This window comes from Amblyraja radiata, chromosome 41, assembly GCF_010909765.2.
Source record: "Amblyraja radiata isolate CabotCenter1 chromosome 41, sAmbRad1.1.pri, whole genome shotgun sequence".
In the NCBI taxonomy this organism is placed as follows: Eukaryota; Metazoa; Chordata; class Chondrichthyes; order Rajiformes; family Rajidae; genus Amblyraja; species Amblyraja radiata.
In genome coordinates, this window is record NC_045996.1 from 10322051 (window position 1) to 10343286 (window position 21236).

Below are 21236 nucleotides of genomic sequence, written 5' to 3' on the forward strand. Positions count from 1 at the left end.
ACTCCTGCACATCCGCCAAGAACGAATTGCTGTACACATCTGTCTTTGTAGCTGGGATCACAACTTGGATCGAATAACCTCGTCTGCTCCTAATTGGTTTGGGTTTGGTGTAGGTCTTGTAGTCGATGTCGAGCTGACCATTTAACATTTTGTAAAAACAGGTCAAACGGTGAGCTTCACGTCTGTCTTGGAGAGGGTTCCAAGTCATCTTGACTTGACAAAACGCGGGTAAATAGGATTATCTTAGATGAAGCATGTTGGTCAGTATGGCCGAGTGGGGCCGAAGGGCCTGTTGGTGAAGAGTGCCATGAGGGGCGGGACTTCCGCGTGATTGGCATCCCGTCATGACGTCACATCACCCGGCGGCGGCGGCGGCGGCGGCACCAAAGATCTTTGGGCGGCACTGAGTCTGCGCAGTCGGCCGGAGGGGGTGGGGGGAGGGGTGGGGGTGGGGGGAGGGGTGGCGTGCTGACGTCACAAAGCGGCACGCTGGTCTGTGCGTGTTGACGTCGCTGGCCCCGAGTGACCGGGGACTTCCGGTCAGAGTGTAAACAAGATGGCGGCGAGGAGGCGGCGGGGCTGGAGTTCGCTCTGTTTGTGGTTGTTCACGGTGTTGTGCTGCGGCCTCGACTTCACCGGGGCCGTGTCGGAGCCGGGCAAATGGAGCATCAGCGTAACCGGGGTAGGAAGCCAAGGGAGGAGGGAGAGGGAGGGGGGAATTGGCGTTAGTGACAGTGCCTGGAGACGCCAGGCATCAGCCTGGGCCTGGGGGCTGAGGCTGGTCGCCCCCTGTCCGCTGCTCCCCATCCCCGGCAGTGTCACGACAGCTCAGCTCAGCCCAGGGCGGGCTGGTGCCTTGTGCCGACCAGCGGTGGGAATAAGATGAGAGCTGGGGGACTAGGAAGAAGAAGAAGAAGAAGAAGAATGAAAACATCTCAGCATCTCCCTCTTGTATGTTTGAATAATGTCATCCATAATTCTGCCGAATCCAAACAATACAGAACCACAGTTGCAGGGAGTCTGTGCAAATTCAGTTTCAAAGCCAAGTCCCAGGAGTTGTGAGATAAAACACTTCAGAAGAATGGCTGCTGCACTGTTCTGTGAAGCGAGAATTAGCCCTTGAGGACAGGATGGATAGGAAAGGTTTAGAAGGATATGGGGACAAATTAGGGCACATGGGATGTGCAGTTGGGCATCTTGGTCGGTGTGGGCTAAAACAGGATGGAAATGTCAATGGCTACAGGGCATATCTTTTAAGTTGAGAGGGTCAAAGTGTGGACATGTTTTCTACTGAGAGGGTGGAATGTGCTGCCATGGTGATGGTGGAGGCAGGTACAATAGTGGTGTATGAGAAGCATTTAGAAAGGCTTGTGGATATGGAGGGATATAGATCATGTGCAGTTAGAGGAGGTTAGTTTATCTTAGCATTATGCTTGGCACAGCTTGAGGGTTGTTCCTGTGCTGTACTTTTCTGTGTTTTTGGTTAGTGAGCATCCCCACACCTACTTCCTCTCTGATCTGCTTGGCCCACCAATCTCAAGAGGTTTTAGTAACGGCTTGAAATATTGGAACGGAAGAAAGTGCTTAGATTATTCCCTCTATATCGGGTCACATTGTGCCTGTAAGTGACTGTGATAGGCAATCTCTGCACAGTAAATGGCCAGGCAGCAAACCATCTGCTTGGCTTATTATACACTCTGTATTCATTTGGGAATACCAGGCAGTAATTCCCCTCCACTGCAATTGATAGCCTCTTGACATAATTTGCCCTATTTCCTGTAATTCTGCTCTTTCTCCCCCCTCTTCCCACCTGGAGGAAGAATCTCCCTTTCCTCACCTCAACACCAACAACCTTTGTGTTCCTACCAACCGTCGATGTGATGGCACAATGGAGAAACAATTGGAGCTGCTGCCTCACAACTCTTAGGACCTGGCTGTGATACTGAGTTTGTACAGTGTCCCTGTAATTGTGTAGTTCTGTATTCTGTGGATTTGGAAGAATATTGGTGACATTATTCAAACATACAAGTTCCCAAGGAGGAATGAGAGGGAGATGTTGAGATATTTTCATGTGGGGAAAGTCACTAATAAAAGGACATAGTTAAAAAATTAGTGTCTGATCATTTAAAAGTGAGATGTATGGTTGCTATAGCTGATGATTCTGAGGAGCAGTGAATTCCTATGTAACCTAACATTCACGGAATTCAGTTAAGTAACCTGTAGCCTGAGCTTGTGCAAAGAATAACTGCTTGTTTGGATACCAGACTTATGAAGGAGCTGTAACCAGCAAGAATCATTACCTTGAAAGAACAACGATAGTGGCAAATTTTCACATCTTTCGAGAAATTAACTCCCTAGCTGCCTTTAGGATGAGCATGGATAAGGTGGAATATCTTCGATACGCATGCAAGAGACCTTCAAAGCTTCTTCACATATATGGCTTAAAAACAGTCTTTTGATGAATAAATGCTTTATTGTTAATAGAAAACAGTAAGGTACATCCAAATTTCTTCCGACTCGTTACTACAATCTTCATCGACCTCCAGCTTATTACTTCAAACAATAGAAAACTCCTCGTGTCTCCGTAACACTGGCATGATCTCCTTTAGACCTCGCATGATCTCCTTTATGGCTCACATGTTCGAAGGGTTAACCATCTCCCCACTCGCTCCAAAATACACTACAAACTAAACTACTGCGCAAGCATCTTAGCTCCAAACATGCCCAAAAACACATCATAAATCCCACCCACAATATAATGGGCAGTCTAAAATTTAAAGGCACATGCCATCATCAATGACATGCCAAACAGGCCACTACAACAACATCGAGGGATATTTGAAATGATTCCCTTACCATTTATAATTCTATTGATCTCAGCCTTAAGTATGCACAATAAATCGGATTGCAATGCTCTTAGCATTGAGTCCCAAAGGCTCACAGCCCTAAGATAAATTTATCCTCATCCTAATAATAAATGCCCTCTGATCCTGGGCTCTCCCATGATGAAACACCTTTGCAGTTAAGAATCTTGTATTTCAGTAAGATCACTTCTCATTCTTCTCAACTTCAATGACTAATCTATACCAGTCTAACCAGTCCTCCAAATTTGTTACTCGAGAGATATCGGAACAATCAATCAATGATTTAACCATTAATAGCATAAATGACTGAGTAATACCAAAGCTAACAGATCTACAGTTCCACCTATCTGTTATCTGATACGTGAAGCCACTGCAATCAACGCTCTCGACAAAGGGCAAAACTTAGCCCAGTTTCAACTCAATCTTTGTCTGAAATTATCATTAGGTCCTGAATATGCAATGCAAGGGTAGATCAGAATTGGACATTCATTTTAAACCAGCCTCCATCAGTCCACTTTGAAGTTTGAATACCCTGTGATGCAACACCAGGACTCATCCAAAGAACATTCACTGTCTGAAGAAGGGTTTCGGCCCGAAACGTTGCCGATTTCCTTCGCTCCATAGATGCAGCTGCACCCGCTGAGTTTCTCCAGCATTTTTGTGTACCTTCGATTTTCCAGCATGTGCAGTTCCTTCTTAAACATTTACTGATAGATCACTGGTAGCATTCTAACTCAATATTAAACTTGTAACCAGTTTATGATGTGAGATATGGTTGGAAAGATTTGGATGGATATCGTCCAGGTAAGTGGAACTGGTCAGTTAAGCAATTTGGTTGGCACGGATGAGTTGGGCCGAAGGGCCTGTTTCCATGTTGTATAGCTCTAAGAGAAAGTCAAAGGGCAAAATTAGTGTTAGTATAACTTTCTCTTGTTTTCATCTCTTTGCAGAGCCAGTCACAGACACGATTTCCACTGCGAAAGACTTTGTTTAACAATTCTTACATTAAACTCAAATGTGAGTAGCCGGGCTTTAACTCTACATTGTGTATTGAGGGTGGAATAGATTGGAGTTTATTTCTTTAATCCCTGGTGTAACACCACACTAGACTACAGAGTCAAGCAATACCCCATTGTCCTCAATGGGGTAGAGGTGAATCAGACAGTACCCTAACGTATATGCAGTACCCTAAAGTCTGAAGAAGGGTCTCGACCCGAAACGTCACCTATTCCTTCGCTCCATAGATGCTGCCTCACCCGCTGAGTTTCTCCAGCATTTTTGTCTACCTAACGTATGCAAGGTCTGTTCAGAAGCCTAATGAACAGAGGGGAAGAAGCTGTCCCCGAGTTTGGTGGTGCACACTTTCAAGCTTCTATACCTTGACAGTGATGGGTGGGATAAATCTTTGATTACCTTGGCTGCTTTTCTGAGGTGGAGTGGTGCCGATGGGATTATAAATGGAGTCTTTGAATGTACTGTTATGGAAACACCCATTGCGCTGACTCCTGTTCTTTAAATGCTGCCTGGATTCTGTGCCATTAACAGCCAGATCAGGAGACTCGTTTATTGCACAGCTCTGATTCAATATTTAACTGGGAGAGATAAGTCTTTGCCTTCCATCACAGCGAGGAGGAGATGCGCTGTGATGGATGTTTGTGTAAATTGTGTTGTGTCTTGGTTCTTGTTTGTATGACTGCAGAAACAACATTTTGTTTGAACCTCAATGGGGTTCAAATGACAAATAAATTGTATTGTAACTGTGATATTCACCTAGAAGTTAACCGTTGCCATTCTCTTGCTTTTCAGGGACAAATGTGAACTGCGACTCTCCAGTTAATCTGAGCGTTGCGTGGTATTTGAGGAGTTCCCATTGTTATGATGAATTCTTTTCAGTGAATGTAAGTGATATTTGACCGAAATTTAAATAAAAAACATTAATAGTGTAAATATTGATGTGAAATGGTTAGCATTTCAAATCATTGGAATGTAGTTTGCATCTAATTTGTTAGCTCAGTTTGTGGACTTCTGTGCATCTCCAAAATTTATGGTCTCAGAGTTGAGGAGAAACTTGTTATTTATTATATGTAACTACTGCAAGGTAATTACAGATCAGATCTTATCTGCCTCCTCTTCCAAGACTAATGGGCCTACTAAGACGCTACGACTCTTTGGGTGACGAGGAGACTAATCACAACCATACAGATGACACCCTGGCGACATGTCGCGGGGTGAAGCCTGTATGGTCGTGAGTAGTCGCCCAAAGAATCGTACCTTATTCTGGTCGCCGCTGGATTTTCAACACGTTGAACATTTTCGGTGACCTGTACCGACCTATGACGGGTGCTGGCAGTCGCCGAAAAAGTGAGACGGGTCCATTACAACTCCACCTTTCTATGTTGAAGTCCCTGATATTTTTCTAAAACACCTTCATTTTCCTATGTTGAACTCCCTGAGTTAATTTTTCATTTTCTGGTTATGGGTTTGAATGAGTGCCTCCTTGTCACCTTACAATTACTCCAAAGAGGCCCCTTTTCATATGAAATGTTAAAATGAGGCCCTCTTCTTTGAATGCAATGTGCAAGCCCCCTTGGCATTTGAGCCACTGGCCATTCCAGAACCAATCCCACTGCTTATTTTTATAAATTTGCTGTTGAAAAAGAGTTGTGATTGGAACCAAGCCCATTATACTGTGTCGCTTTCTTTCCACCTTATTTCATTTTATTGCATCTTTTCTTTGTGCAATTTTATTTTAGGTTTATTATATTTATTGTCAGAGGTGTGGAGGTACAGTGAAAAGCATTGTTTTGCATGCTATCTGATCAGATACTCTACACAAAGACAATCAAGTCAAACTTGAGTACAATAGATAGAGCAAAGGGGAAGATGCAGAATGTAATTCTCAGCATTTTAGAATATCGGTTGTATAGATAAAGCCCAATAGGTGCATGTGTATCGGACAGTACCCTAGCTCATGGAAGGACTATTCAAAAGCCTTACAGAGGGGAAGAAGCTGTTCCTGAGTGTGGTGGTGCATGTTTTAAATTCTCTGTATCATCTGCCCAAATGATGGCTGCTATTCCAAGGCAGCGTGAAGTATAGATGGCGTCAATGAGCGATGAACCCGGCCGACATCTACAACTCTCTTCAATTTCTTGCGGTCTTGGGCAGAACTGTTCCCTAAAGCACCATGTTTTCTATGGTGCATCTGTAGAAGTTTGTAAGAGTTACTGGAGATATGCCAAATGTCCTCAGTCTCTAAAAGAAGTAGAGGTGTCAGTGTTGCTTATTGCTCCTTGGCTGTTGCATCAATGTGGTTTGCCCACAACCGTTATGTAAACACTCATTGCACAACCTCTGGAACAGTCACTGCCTAAGATTTTACTGTTAAAAAGAAGCTATAACCATCACAGTGAGGAGGAGATTCACTGTGATGGATGTTTGTGTAAATTGAATTGTTTGTATGTCTTGTAGGAATTGTCTTTGTTTGTATGGCTGTGGAAACGGAGTTTCATTTGAGCCTCACTGAGGTTCAAATGGCATGTAATAATATATTGTATATTGAATAATTACAGAAAAATAAAAATCTACTTCAAAGCCTCACAAGGCAATGAAAGAACTAAAGCAATTTTTTGTTAACACTGCCTGCTGTGAACTTCATTGTGCCTATAATGGGTCAAATAAGCCATGCGTCAAAGTGCTTTCTGTGATCAGTGGGAGAAGGATTTATGAATGTCACTTTACAGCTCATGTTTTGAAGTTTTGAAATTTTAACATTTCGGTTGCTGAGAATAAAGTGGTTGTTTTTTGTCCTCAAACAGCTGGTGATAATCTCTAAACATGTGGAGTGCCATTTTGTGGTTAAAAGTCTATATTGCAGAATGTCATCAACCTCATGTCTTGGGGAATAGATGGACGGTAGTTTCCCAGCATTATTATTCTTCTGTCGTGTATCTTTTAGACCTGCAGCTCCGTTGAGGCGAGCCAGGCCAACGTGTCATCGTCCAGGTCAATCAGACCTCGTTCACCATTCGGTGGCCGGTGTTTGGTACAACTGGTGATTATGTGCTCCATTGTCTGTGTTGGGTCCCCACACTCGCAAGAGTCGCTGTCCACGAGGCCCCACCTCTTCTTCGCTACTCCATAGAGTCCGACGCCTGTCCTCAAGTGGTTGAGGGTTGTCCACTGCTTTCGGGGCAGGTCCTGGCAATGGATGTCCATGGGGTCATCGATGTAATGGTGTAGCCTAGATGGTTCTGCTGATATCCACTGGTCTCTCCATCTCGTCTTGACCCAGGCGGTCTTCCAGCTTTCCATTATAAATAAACAACTTCCTAAGGGTTGCTGGGAAAGGAGCTTTGATGTGCAGACGGATCTTCGGGTCCGAGTCCAGAGCTCGCTGACAGCGGCAACATAAGTAGGTGGAGAGGTAAAGAAGGCTTATGGTATGCTTGTCTTCGTTGATCATACTGGATGTTGCTGGCTTTAGGACTTTGGTCAGGGTGTATTTGGAGTATTGTGTTCAGTTCTGTTTGTCGCATTCTAGGAAGAATGTTGAGGTTTTGGTGAAGGCGCAGAAGAGGGTTTACCAGAAAGCTCCTGCCTTAGAGAGTGTTACCTACAAGTAGACATTAGACAAACTTGCATTGTTTTCTCCGGATTGTAGGAAGTTGAGGGGACACCTGATAAAATTGTGAGAGTCATAGATGGGACAGACAGTTGGAGCCTTTCTCTCTCAGGGTGGAAATGTTTAGAACCCAGCGGCATGACTTTAAGGCGATTGTGGCAATGTTTAAAGAGGTGAAGGGTAGGTGCCAGGGATGTGCTGCCAGGTGGAGACAAATACCCTAGTGGTATTTAAGTGGCTTTTCGGAAGGCACATGGATATGCAGAAACAGGAGGGATATGGATCATGTGCGGGCTGATGAGCTTACTTTAACTTGGCATCATGTTCAGCATGGACATTGCGGGCTGCAGGAACTGTTCCTGAGCTGTGTTGTTCTATGACAGTGGTTCTTAACCTTTTTGGCATATGTATGCATATACGTGAACAAAACACTGTATGTGGTATGTAGTTTTGTTAGTGTGCTTTGTTAGTTCCTAAACATGGGCTCAACAAATGGATATGTTATTTATGACCCCTTCATGTCCCCGGCAAAGACCCAAACGACGCCCAGGTTAAGAACCACTGTTCTATGATCTATCTCCGTATGATTAAGCCATGTTGTAGCTGACAAAATGCAAACTACTGTATATGAATATTTCATAGTATTTTTTAGGTTCGTCGTATTCTTTGCTTGTTCTCAGTAATAATTCTTGTTTTTTTTCCTCCATAGGATGAAATGGCAACAAAATACTTTGGCTCTGTGATTGTGCAGGAAATTGGTGGAAATGGTTATTACATACTTCATCAATACAGCACCTTTGTATGTCGAAATAACAAAACTTTTGGACAGGTGGGTAACATTATAATTGGCATGTTAATATTCTATGCTCTCTTCAGTTCAATAACTTCACCCCAACCCTTCGTCCAACTTTACCACATGGTTAACTGCAAAAATAGGATGGCCAGCTAACAGTTTACTAAGAAGCACTGAAAAGAGCAACCACAGTTCTGGAAAAAAGGTCTTGTGGACAGATGAGACGAACTGTAACCTGGCCATCCTATTTTTGCAGCTAACCGTTGGTTTGCATCTTGCAGTGTAGCCTTTGTATTTTTGTTAATGAAGTCTTCAGCGGACAGTGGTCATTGACAAATCCACACCTGACTCCTGAAGAGTGTTTCTGATCTATCGGACAGGTGTGTGGGGACTTTTCTTTATTATAGAAATAATTCTTCTGTCATCAGCTGTGGAGGTCTTCCTTGGCCCTTTGTAATTAGTAAGCTCAGCAGCACTCTGTTTCTTCTTAATGTAGCAATGTCACAAAATGTTGAGATTTTAAAAATCAAGTCTGCAATTTATCCCATCAGATAAAGCATAAAAATAAGTTTAATTTGACACCTAATTCACTCTCACATCTTCAGTATTAAAAAAGTTATGGCCATTTTCATACTCTGAAATTAGCATCTTGTTCCCTATTGCTTTTCCATTGACTTAACTCAAAAGCTGTGATCGAGGACAGTTAAAAGCCCATAACTTTCTTAAAAATTAAGAGAACTGAATGAAATTTTCAGTTGTTATAGATTGAAGCATTCTGAAACAAATATGAAACAATCTTACTTGGATGACCTGAAATTAAAGCATATAATTAGTTAGTTACCTAATCGTAGCTAATTGCAAAATTCAATTACTAGATCGAAACATCTATCCATTTCTTAAGAAAAGGTTAACATTTTTAAATAGCCTAAGTGTCCAAATAACATTCACACAATAATTCACAATATAACATGATTTTAAAATCTCATTGTCATGAATTTATAGGCCAAATGGAAGGAATTTAATGCTTAATTCCCGTAAATTCAGGGACATTTTAATCATCTTGCGAGTGGGTTTTTGTGGAACGCGATCGATTGGAACGTTGCGGTTGCAGTGAATTTGAACTCCAGCTGTAATTTCTACATGGTGAAATCAAAATGTATAAAAATACACTTTAATATAATCTGACAATGTGCACTTTAACCACATGTGTTTTTTCTATTACAAATCTCAAATTGTGGAGTACAGAGGCAAATAAATAAATGATGGGTCTTTGTCCCAAACATTATGGAGGGCACTGTGTATGCAAGCATGTTTTATACAATTCTGAATACATCTGTTTGAATTCTTTTGCAGCTACAAGTAAAATTATTTGACCAACCAGAGCTATTGAAAAAAGAGACTCCGGTAATAAAAAGTTTTTAATAAGTTGCTGAGTTCTCCAATTTATGTCATTATGCTAGTGATTTAACCTCTGCTAAGTTCTATTAATGTTGTAACCTTTTTGAAATCTGTTCTTCTCATGTCTCTAGTTCTGAAAATGTCTGTTGTTCAATGGAATAAAAGCATCTTTTTATGAATCACCTACAAAATCCAATGAAATGCGGAGCTAGCTGTCCCAGGGATGTTGGTACTGATGTTCCATTTTAGGCTCCATGATGGATGTTTAGTTTAGAGATACAGCGCGGAAACAGGCACTTGTGGCCCACCGGGTCCTCGCCGACCTGCGATCCCCGAGCATTAACACTATCCTACACCCACTAGGGACAATATTTACATTTACCAAGCCAATTAACCTACATACCTGTAGGTCTTTGGAGTGTGGGAGGAAACCAAAGATCTTGGCGAAACCCACGCAGGGGAGGACATACGAACTCCGTACAGAAAGCACCCGTAGTCAGGATTGAACCCAGGTTTCCGGCGCTGCATTCGCTGTAAGGCAGCAACTCTACCGCTACGCCACCGTGCCGCCCAGATGCCGATGTCTGTGCCACTACAATGCTTCAAAGCTATATATGTAAAAGCACAAGTACAAAATTGACTAATCTATCTGCTTTACCCTTCTTACTATGCCAGTTGACATCTGTATAAATTGGAAACTGAACTACGGTTTAAATAGCTCGTCTCCTCACTGCCTGATCAAATTGTCATTTGTGCCATGTGACCTTTTGTATGCGGCAATTCTTCCACTAAATGTTGTTTAAATGATTTTTTGCAGGACATTCAACCTGAACCCGAGCCCAATCCCAAACCAATGTCCAAAAGAGAAGCAGTCAGCAGGAAGGTATGACTAGTGTGCATGATGTATTTATAGACAATATCAGGTATTTATTTAGCATTATTATGCAGTATAATCATGGGCCAGAGCAAATATTAAGCCGAGATCTCCTCTGGAATATGTTTTCCGATACCAACGGTCCATGGGTGTGAGTACTAGAAACATAGAAACATAGAAAATAGGTGCAGGAGTAGGCCATTCGGCCCTTCGAGCCTGCACCGCCATTCAATATGATCATGGGTGATCATCCAACTCAGTACCTGCCTTCTCTCCATACCCCCTGATCCCTTTAGCCACAAGGGCCACATCTAACTCCCTCTTAAATGTAGCCAATAAACTGCCTTCTGTGGCAGAGGATTCCAGAGATTCACCACTCTCTGTGTGTGAAAAGATGTCTTTACTGTCTAAAGATGCTGTCATGGATATTTAGGGTATCTTTTCAGCAAGATCTTTTTTTATGAATCTTTATTAAAATGATTTTTAATATTGATTATCAATTCAAAAATTAATTAAATCTGTTTAATAACTTAAAGTGAAAATGTGAAGATTTTATTTGGTATTGGAAGCTAATCTGTGGGGAAAAATAGTTCACCATTTGGCGCAGATGTATTGACAGAATCTATCGGAGGAAGTCCCGACATCTTCCACAATCTTTGTTACTTATTTTCTTATTTATCTTCCTCCAGGTTATTGACCCCATTATATTTATGTTTTATCCTTCACACTTCTGAAATTATCTTTTTACAGAGTGAAATTCCTCGTATGTTGCAAAACATACTTGACGAATAAAATCTGATTCTGATTCTGATTACTGCTCACTTGTACCTTGATTAGTTGGGATTGAAACTTCCAATGAAGTTGAACCTAAATGGGATATTTTCTAGCTTTGTTAGCACCCTTTAAGTGGTGACTCTTTACATACCTTGGGTGTCCAAAACAACGAATGGCACTGTGACTTGTCAAGAGTCCCAGACGGGACAATGAAATTCTTACTTGCTGCAGTGCAACAGAATATGTGAATATGTAAACATTGTATATAACGGGAAAAAAAGAAAATGTTCAATAATAATAATAATAATAATAAATTTTATTTAATGGGCGCCTTTCAGACATCTCAAGGACACCTTACATAGTATTCGGAATAACATATAATCGGAATATAACAAGTAATAAAGACATCACAGAGACACAAATTAAAAACATAGTTCAATCCAAAAACAGAAAATCAAAAACACAGTGTGAAGATAAATAACAAATATAGTATAAATACAGGAATTGCAGATGCTGGTTTACAAAGAAATACACAAAGTGCCGGAGTAACTCAGCAGGTCAGGCAATGTCTCTGGAGGACATGGGTGGGTAACGTTTCCGTAGAAGAAACGTCATCTATACATGTTCTCCAGAAACGCTGACCTGCTGAGTTACTCCAGCACTTTGTGTATTTCTTTGTAAACTAGCATATGCAATTCCTTGTGTCTGTCTCTAGTTTTTTGGGTTTTTTTTCTTCTTTTTTCCGTTATAGTACTCAGTGGGTCCTCGGTATATGCAACCCAAGACTTGCTGGGCCATTTTCTCTAAGGGTGGTTTAGATCAGAAATCTTTGAGGTACAGTAAAGTGGCTTCTTCAAGTTGACAAGAAACGGGCAAATACCGACAAACAATAATCTTTGTCTTTTTTTCCAGAAAGCTAACAAACCATCGGTGAATGAAGATCGAAAGATAAATAAGACCAGCAGAGTAATCAAACATCCAGTATGTTTTTCTACTTTCTTGTTATCAACCATTGAAGAGCACGCGTCTTTAAGTCTTTGGTAGAAACATAGGAACAAAAAATAGGTGCAGGAGTAGGCCATTCGGCCCTTCAAGCCAGCACCGCCATTCGTTATGATCATGCCTGATCATCAAAAATCAGTACCCTGTTCCTGCTTTCTCCCTATATCCCTTGATTCCTTTAGCCTTTAGAGCTAAATCTAACTCCCTCTTGAATCAATAGCAATAATGTCCTTCCTCAAATTAGGAGACCAAAATTGCACACAATACTCCAGGTGCGGTCTCGTCAAGGCCCTGTACAGCTGCAGTAGGACCTCCTTGTTCCTATACTCAAGTCCTCTCGTTATGAAGGCCAACATGCCATTAGCTTTCTTCGCTGCCCGCTGTACCTGCATGCTTACTTTCAGTGACTGGTGTACAAGCACACCAGGTCTTGTTGCACCTCCCCTTTTCCTATCATTCAGATAATAATCTGCCTTCCTGTTCTTGCCACCAGAGTGGATAACCTCACATTTATCCACATTATACTGCACCTGCCCACTCACTCAACCTATCCAAGTCGCCCTGCAGACTTATAGCAACCTCCTCGCAGTTCACACTGCCACCCAGCTTTGTGTTAATCTGTGGGGATCGCTGGTGGGCTGAAAGCCCTGTTTCCGCACTGTATCTCTAAAACAAGCTAAAGATGAATTCTAAATTGTTCAAGTCTGCTGACAGTGAATTGATTTTGTTTTAAATTCCTTTCTGTTGACAGGTTTTACGGGACTCCGTGGCAAAGACCTGGGAGGATGCTCCATACCTTTTCATCATTGAAGTCAAAAAGCCATTGGTTGACTCCCCTGGAAACAGAAATTGGCATCTAACTTGTAGGTTCCCAGTACAACAGTAAAGTAATACACTACATTGTTATCTCAAACAAGGTAGAAGTGGGCTGCAGAGGAATGGGTCTGATTGAAGAAATCATTTTACCGTTACAGTCCACAACCACTGTCTCTTGTAACCAAGAGCATCAATTGTGCCTGGGCCCCCAATCTTTATCTTTTGTGAAGCTAAAAACTGGGAAAGCAGAATGGAACATAATCAATTGATTGCAAAAATTTTGGGGGGAAAAATTCAAGGCTCTTTACAGCTTGGAATAGAGGAATGGGTAGATGAGACAAGATGTGAAGTATTATTAAGGTGGTGGCAGGCTTTCAGTACCATTTTGTTTTTTAGCTATTTAAATTTACACATGGCTTTGTGATAAAGTGGTTGGTATAATGTATTATTTTGCTTGTGAACGACCACTGGGACTAAATCTGGGAAGCATGAATAACTGGAGTGGCTCAATGCTGGACTGATTCGGTGGGGCAGGCAGCATCTCTGGAGATCTTGAGTGAGTGACGTTTTGGGTCGGGACCCTTCATCAGACTGATTGTGTGGGGGGAGGGAGGGTAGAAGCTGGAAGGGAGAAGGAACAGAACAAAACTTGGCTAGTGATAGGTGGACGTCGGTGAGGTACGTTTTTGATAGGAAGGTGATTGCAGAAATAAAAAGATGAATGTGTGAGACAAAAGGATTGGCGAGTTGTGAAGCTAGAGAAAGGAATTTGGGTGGAAAGAGAGGGGGAGGGAAGAAATGGGTGCAAGTCCAGGTATGGCACTGGAGAGAGAAGCAGGTAGATAGAAGAAAGGAGGGGGGGGGGGGGGTGGTTGAGAGGGAGGGGTGGTTTAAATTACCTAATAGGGTCCCAACCTGAATCATCTATCCATCTTCACCAGAGATGCTGCCGCAGCTGCTGAGTTACTCCGGCACTTTTTTTTGTAACCTAGCATCGACGTTTCCTTGTTTCTACGTGAAATGATATTTGTATCATTGCTCCAACCAGATATGGTGTAGAGAGTGCACATTATGAAATGGTGATCGCAGCTCATCAAAGGCCTGCATTTTGAGTCCCACGTTTTGGTTATGTGGTAGATGGTCTTTACGTAAGACTGTGTGGCAGCATTTTATTTTCTCACTGGCTGGTGTCCTTGTTCCTCCCGTCACTGTGGCTTATTTTGTTCAGATGTTATAACTAAATTTTGCTACAGATCCCACCTGTTGATATAGATTCTTGATGAGATATAGATTATTGCCCAGATCAATAATGTTTGCATAAATCATTCCAATGCAAATAATGAAGGGAATGTTCAATGTGTGAATGAGTATGTGGCCTCAATATATGCATGTTTGTATAAGCCTATTTCATACCCTGGCCTCTGTATTGATTGCTATCATTTATCTCTTTGCAGTAGAAGTGGAAATGGTAGGACCCTATGGATACATCTCTGCCTCGCAATGGCCACTAATGATCGTAAGTTTTGCACAAGCCTCATGGGCAGCAGTTTACCAACATTGTTTTAAAGGATAATTAATTCCATCTGGTTATTTCAGTGAATTCAAAATTGAACTGATGAAATAATCACAGCCGGACAGTAATTAAACGCCAAACAGTAATGAAAAGATTTGCTTGCAAAAATCCAACCGAACACATAATCTATCATCAGGGCAGTCAGATTTTCTGTGCACACATTTGCAAATGGAGGCAGATATAGGCGGTGACCTGAAGGAATTACAAGATGGCCACCAATAAATTCAATAAGGAATTCGAAGCTGAATACAACAGACATTAAAACACAATCCTAAGATATTTCCTACTCCATTTTGTTTCCGTGCAGCTTATGTTGTGTGCATGGTGTTAATTGCCCTAAGTGTTACATAGGTTGGATCATACAAGCCTGACTTGCTGTTTATCTTCCTGCAGTTTTACATGGTGATGTGTATCATCTACGTGCTCTACAGTCTGGTTTGGCTCCTCCTTTTAGCCTGCTACTGGAAGGATTTGCTGAGGATACAGTTCTGGATTGGAGGGATCATCTTGCTTGGAATGCTGGAAAAAGCCGTCTTCTATGCAGAATTCCAAAGTATCTCACGGCTGGGTGTATCAGGTATATATCTTTTCCGAGCAAATCCGCAGTGTTAATTTTGTTGGTACATAAAAATGCTGGAGAAACTCAGTGGGTGCAGCAGCATCTATGGAGCGAAGGAAATAGGCAACGTTTCTGGGCCGAAACGTTACCTATTTCCTTCGCTCCATAGATTCTGCTGCACCCACTGAGTTTCTCCAGCATTTTTGTGTACCTTCGATTTTCCAGCATCTGCAGTTCCTTCTTGAACACGTGTTAATTTTGTTGATGGGTTCAGAAGTGGAGTGGGTGGATGTTAAGCAACCAGGGCTCCCACTCATTGTCTTGACTACAATGTTGTGTATCAGGTGATAACTCTCATCCCTAGGTGGACACAAATGCTGGAGAAACTCAGCGGGTGAGGCAGCATCTATGGAGCGAAGGAAATGGGTCAGGTTTCGGGTCGAAACCCTTGTTTGCATACACTTTGTCTGAAGAAGGGTTTCGACCTGAAACGTTGCCTATTTCCTTCGCTCCATAGATGCTGCCTCACCCGCTGAGTTTCTCCAGCATTTTTGTCTACCTTCGATTTCCCAGCATCTGCAGTTCCTTCTTAAACAACCATATCCCTATATGTCCCATTTCTTGATTTTGACAAAAATGGATTGGTCTTTGGACCTCAGTGGCCAAGGAAAGATGAAACCAGATTTTTGGGTGGTTTGCTGAAAGCTGCAAGGTTTCAGATGTGGTGCGATGGACGTCCAACAATTAGGGGCTGAATAAATGCTCCAGGAACTTGTTGGTCCAGCCACCATCACAAATCCATAATGGCTCAGGAGCACGGGTTAGAAATTAACTTTAAAAATGTCTTTGATTTTACTCCATCTGTATTTTTTTATTGCTGGATTTTTTTTTAATGATGTGAGCTAGCATGGTGGATTGGGGCAAGAGAGTAGTTCAGTAAGTAATCCCGCCTAGATTACTGCAACTCTCTTTACACTGGCATCAGCCAATCTTCCCTGTCCCGCCTGCAACTGGTCCAAAACGCCGCAGCGAGACTCCTGACGGGCACCCGAAAAAGGGACCACATCACCCCGATCCTGGCCTCTCTCCACTGGCTCCCTGTGCGGTTCCGTATACATTTCAAGACCCTCCTCTCTGTCTACAAAGCCCTCAATGGGCTTGCCCCCTCCTACATTAAAAGTCTTCTCACCCACCACTCCACCTCCAGGTCCCTCAGATCGGCCGACTTGGGGCTGCTGAATATCCAGCGGTCTAGGCATAAGCTTAGGGGCGATCGCGCCTTTGCGGTTGCAGCTCCTAGACTGTGGAACAGCATCCCCCTTCCCATCAGAACTGCCCCTCCATCGACTCCTTTAAGTCAAGACTAAAATCTTATCTATACTCCCAAGCCTTTCCTGACGTCCACTGAGCGAGGGCTATATGTATATATGTATGTAGTTTGTTTGTTTACACTATTCTTATAACAAATGTAAAGCACTTTGGCCAACGAGAGTTGTTTTTTAAATGTGCTATATAAATAAATGTGACTTGACTTGACTAGTAAATATTGCGAATTAAAGCCTGCTTTTCGTTTGCAGTGCATGGGGCAGTGGTCTTTGCAGAGCTGCTGTCAGCCGTGAAGCGCACCCTTGCTCGGATCCTGGTCATTATCGCTGCACTTGGTTACGGAATAGTCAAGTAAGGTGTTTTCCTGAGTTTCTCTTGAGTTTTGCCGTGCACATTAAAGCTGGCATGCACTGCAGAGCTGAGCCAAGCAGCCTCGGGGATGCCTCTGGGATAGTTGAATGATGCCGCAGGTGTTGCTGCTGTCTTAAAGCTTAAGCAGTGGAATTCTTTGCCACAGAAAGCTGTAGAGGGCAAGTCAGTGGATATTTTTAAGGTAGAGATAGATAGATTCTTCATTAGTACAGGTGTCGGAGGTTATGGGGAGAAGGCAGGAGAATGGGGTTAGGAGGGAATGGTAGATCAGACATGAGGGAGTTAGATGTGGCCCTTGTGGCTAAAGGGATCAAGGGGTATGGAGAGAAGGCAGGTACAGGATACTGAGTTGGATGAGCAGCCATGATCATATTGAATGGCGGTGCAGGCTCGAAGGGCCGAATGGCCTACTCCTGCACCTATTTTCTATGTTTCTATGATTGAATGGCGGAGCAGACTTGATGGGCCGAATGGCCTATTTCTACTCCTATTCCTTATGACTTTATAAATTCAAGCTGGTCCTTGCAGTGTGTGCATTGTACATTCTCCCTATGAGCGCCTCTGTTTTCTCCGGTGGTCCAGTTTCCTCACATCCCTCAGCAGTGCTGCCTGCGAGTGTAAGTGGTTACTGTAAATTGCTCCTGGTTAGGTGCATAATAGTGGGGTCATGTTGGAGTTGAAGGGCACGTGAATGAGAATAGATTGCTCTGACAGGATTGCTCTTGGAGCTAGCATAGACTCAGTGGGCCAAATGACCACCAGCTAAGTCATCAAGGAATATGAGAAAAGATGATATGATGAAAATAAGACATTCAATCTCCATCTTTTTCAGATTGATGCGTTGGTAGAGCAGGGGGTGTTATTAGTTATACTGCACGGAAACGGGCCCTTCCCAAACTATCCATGCCGACCAATGTGCCTACCTGAGCTAGCCCCATTTGCATTCATTTGGCCCACTTCCCTATCAACCTTTCCTATTCATGTACCTGTCTTAAATGTTCCCACCTCTCCCTCTTCTTCTGGCAACTCGCTACATGTGAGTTAGATAGAGCTCTAGAGGCTAGTGGAATCAAGGGATATGGGGAGAAGGCAGGCACGGGTCATTGATTGGGGATGATCAGCCATGATCACAATGAATGGCGGTGCTGGCTCGAAGGGCCGAATGGCCTCCTCCTGCACCTATTTTCTATGTTTCTATATAAGCATCACCCTTCATGAGAAAAATCAGAACCTCTGATCCTCTTTAAATCTTTCCCCTCCCATTTTAAATCCATACGCTCTTATTTTAATCTCACTGACCTTGGAGGAAAAAGCCTGACCCATCCACCTTATCTGTGCCCCTGATCATTTTATAAAACCTCTATTACATTATCCTTGAGTGTTAAAATTGGCTTTGGTACTTAGCAGCTGGTATTGGCAGTGTGGGAAATGAGGTGTGTTTTCCAGTCTAAGCAGCTGTGAATAACACTGGATAACTGCACAGAGTGATGCAAGAATCGGGCCGTAATCCCACAGTGTTGCCTCTGTGTCACAAGGATGCAGGTAAAAGTCCTGAGATTAAGGCCATCGAGTCTGGTTAGCCACTGTTGTGCTGACGATTCCCAGTACTATTGCCTTTAGGTCTGAAAGTCATAAGTGATGGGAGCAATTCTGCCCATCAATTCTACTCCATCATTCAATCTTGGCTGATCCATCTCTCCCTCCTAACCCAATTTTCCTGCCTTCTCCCCATAACTGATACCTGTGCTAATCAAGAATCTATCTATCTTTGCCTTAAAAAATATGCACTGACTTGGCCTCCACAGCCTTCTGTGGCAAACAATTCCACAGATTCACCACCCTCTAGCTAAAGAAATTACTCCTCATCTCCTTCCTATAACGTCCTATAATTCTGAGGCTATGCACTCTAGTCCTAGATTCCCACTCATGGAAACATCCTCTCCACCCAGGCCTTTCACTATTCTGTATGTTTCAATGAGGTCCCCCTCATTCTTCTAAACTTTAAGTGGGACATTAAACCAAATGTCCATCTGACCAGTCGGGTGAAAGTAGAATATCTACTGGTCAATGTTTCTTATCAATCCACATCAGTGAGAAACACATTTCTTGGCCATTATCTTTGTCCTCATTACCGGTCATTGTGCACAAGTTTACTACCATTTTTTTTACATTACAACTTTGACTATATTTCAAATGTTCTTGGGCTCTAAAGCTATCTTGGAGATTGTCAAACACGAGTTAATTTTCCTTCCAACACCATGCTGATGTTCATGCAGGTAAAATGGATAAAGAGAAAAGAGGTCCCTCCTGTGTCCTGTGTTGGAAGGAACTGCAGATGCTGGTTTAAACAGAAGATAGACACAAAATATTGGAGTAACTCAGCGGGTCAGACAGCATCTCTGGAGAAAAGTAATAGGTGATGTTTCGGGTCGAGACCCTTCTTCTGAAGGAATAGCTGAAGTTTGGGGTCGAGACCCTCCTATTCCTTTTCTCCAGAGATGCTGCCTGACCCGCTGAGTTATTCCAGCTCTTTGTATCTATCTTCTGTTTAACCCAGCATCTGCAGTTCTTTCCGACCCAGTGCTCCACTCTGACAGAATGGTGTCCTGTGTTAGGCTTTTCTTCAGCACAAGGTAATTTGTGGAAGTGGATGTTAGATAGTGTGTGTAATTAAATATTCTTTGCCATTTAAACAGGCCTCGGCTGGGAACCACATCATATCAAGTAGTTGGCATCGGCCTGCTGTACTTGCTGTTTTCATCAGTAGAGGGAGTCCTAAGAGTATCTGTGGTAAGAAACTAGAGATAACTTGGAATTTTTAATAAGATTCAGCAAGAGGATGATAATTACAGAGTGTATGGCAGTGCTTGTTGGTTAAGGTTATTTTTTTTTAACCAGCTGTTTGTTAAATTAAACCAATCTATTTTGTAATCCAGCTTTAACTATCGTAAATTTAAATTCACGTAGCGTATCTGCACAGCCCAAGCTGGAAACACAGCTGTAAATGATCTGTTGGGTGTGAGATTCTGCAGAGACTGTCTATTTCTTCATTTAACATAACCAAGAAGTAGAAACGAGGCACTGCAGATGGTAGTTTACAAAAAAGGACACACAATGCTCGAGTAACTCAGCGGCTCAGGCCCCAACCCTCCTCTCCCCTCACCTCTGTTCACATATTACCAAAGATCTTTGCATATTACTGCCATGCTTTGGCCTGACCCTCCCCTCTCTTAGACAATAGACAACAGGTGCAGGAGTAGGCCATTTGGCCCTTCGAGCCAGCACCGCCATTCAATGTGATCATGGCTGATCATCCCCCAATCAGTACCCAGTTCCTGCTTTCTCCCCATATCCCCTGACTCTGCTATTTTAAAGAGTTTTTTAAGAATCTCTTCTAGATTTCTCTTATCTCTCCCCCACACCCTGTCAGTCAGTCTGAAGGAGTGTCCCGACCCAAAGCATTATCTATCCACATTCTCCAGGAATGCTGCCTGATCTGCTGAGCTACAAGCAATTTGTATTTTTGTCTAACAAACCCAAGATCTTTTCACACACAAGTGTGCAATGAAATACCAAATTTTGAAATTGAATGTGACATGTTAAAGAAACATGCCAGCTTTGATTCTGGATCAGTGTTGAGTCATAGGAGCCCAGTTGAATCTTTGTTTTGTCCTTAATTGTCGACTGGGTCATTTATTTTCCTTATTGCTCCTCGAGTCCAGTCAGCCTTATGATCTTTGATCTCAATCATCCTCCAACTCTCAAAGTTGATTCACCAGTTCTGTGACTATGCTGCTGTTGAACTGGCCCCGAGGGCTTTCGTGAGAGTGCTGAGTAAGACTGCCACCTGCACAAACTTAACGTGCAAAGTGAGGTGTGGTGGCACAACCCTATGATTATAGTATTTTCAAAAAAGAAATAAAGGATTTCCTTCATGCATTGAATAAAATGCAGTGCTGTACTAAGGTGTCTAGGTTAGCAAAGTTAAATTGGATGACAGTTGTGTCGGGTCAGTGTGTTAACTTTTAACTTTACAGCCCAGTGCTGTACCACAACCTCATGAGGAAATATGTGAATCGCCCAGAAAAATCTCTGATTCATGACTGAAAAGTGAACATGGAACAAGAACAGATTTGAGATTGGTTTTGATGCTTTTTTCTGCTCGACATTTATTGTTATTATAATTCGCCAGTTAATTTCATTTTGTGGGGCCACCAGTGAATTACTGGAGGGTTGACGGGATAAATGGGACCCCTTCACA

The 21236-nt window shown here is 42.7% G+C and overlaps 1 protein-coding gene across 2 annotated transcripts in view; it reads left to right on the forward strand.

Moving 5' to 3' along the window:
* Positions 1–530: 530 nt before the first annotated feature.
* Positions 531–21236, forward strand: part of LOC116967832 (transmembrane protein 87A-like) — a 42112-nt gene continuing 21406 nt past the window's right edge. For both annotated transcript variants that reach the window (XM_033014448.1, XM_033014450.1), the window contains exons 1-12: positions 531–682; positions 3815–3881; positions 4671–4762; positions 8198–8317; positions 9635–9685; positions 10497–10562; positions 12240–12308; positions 13081–13192; positions 14600–14661; positions 15112–15295; positions 16855–16954; positions 19672–19765. In XM_033014448.1, coding sequence (XP_032870339.1) covers positions 557–682; positions 3815–3881; positions 4671–4762; positions 8198–8317; positions 9635–9685; positions 10497–10562; positions 12240–12308; positions 13081–13192; positions 14600–14661; positions 15112–15295; positions 16855–16954; positions 19672–19765 — 1143 coding nt within the window. In that variant the 5' untranslated portion in view covers positions 531–556. The remainder of the gene's footprint in view (positions 683–3814; positions 3882–4670; positions 4763–8197; positions 8318–9634; positions 9686–10496; positions 10563–12239; positions 12309–13080; positions 13193–14599; positions 14662–15111; positions 15296–16854; positions 16955–19671; positions 19766–21236) is intronic.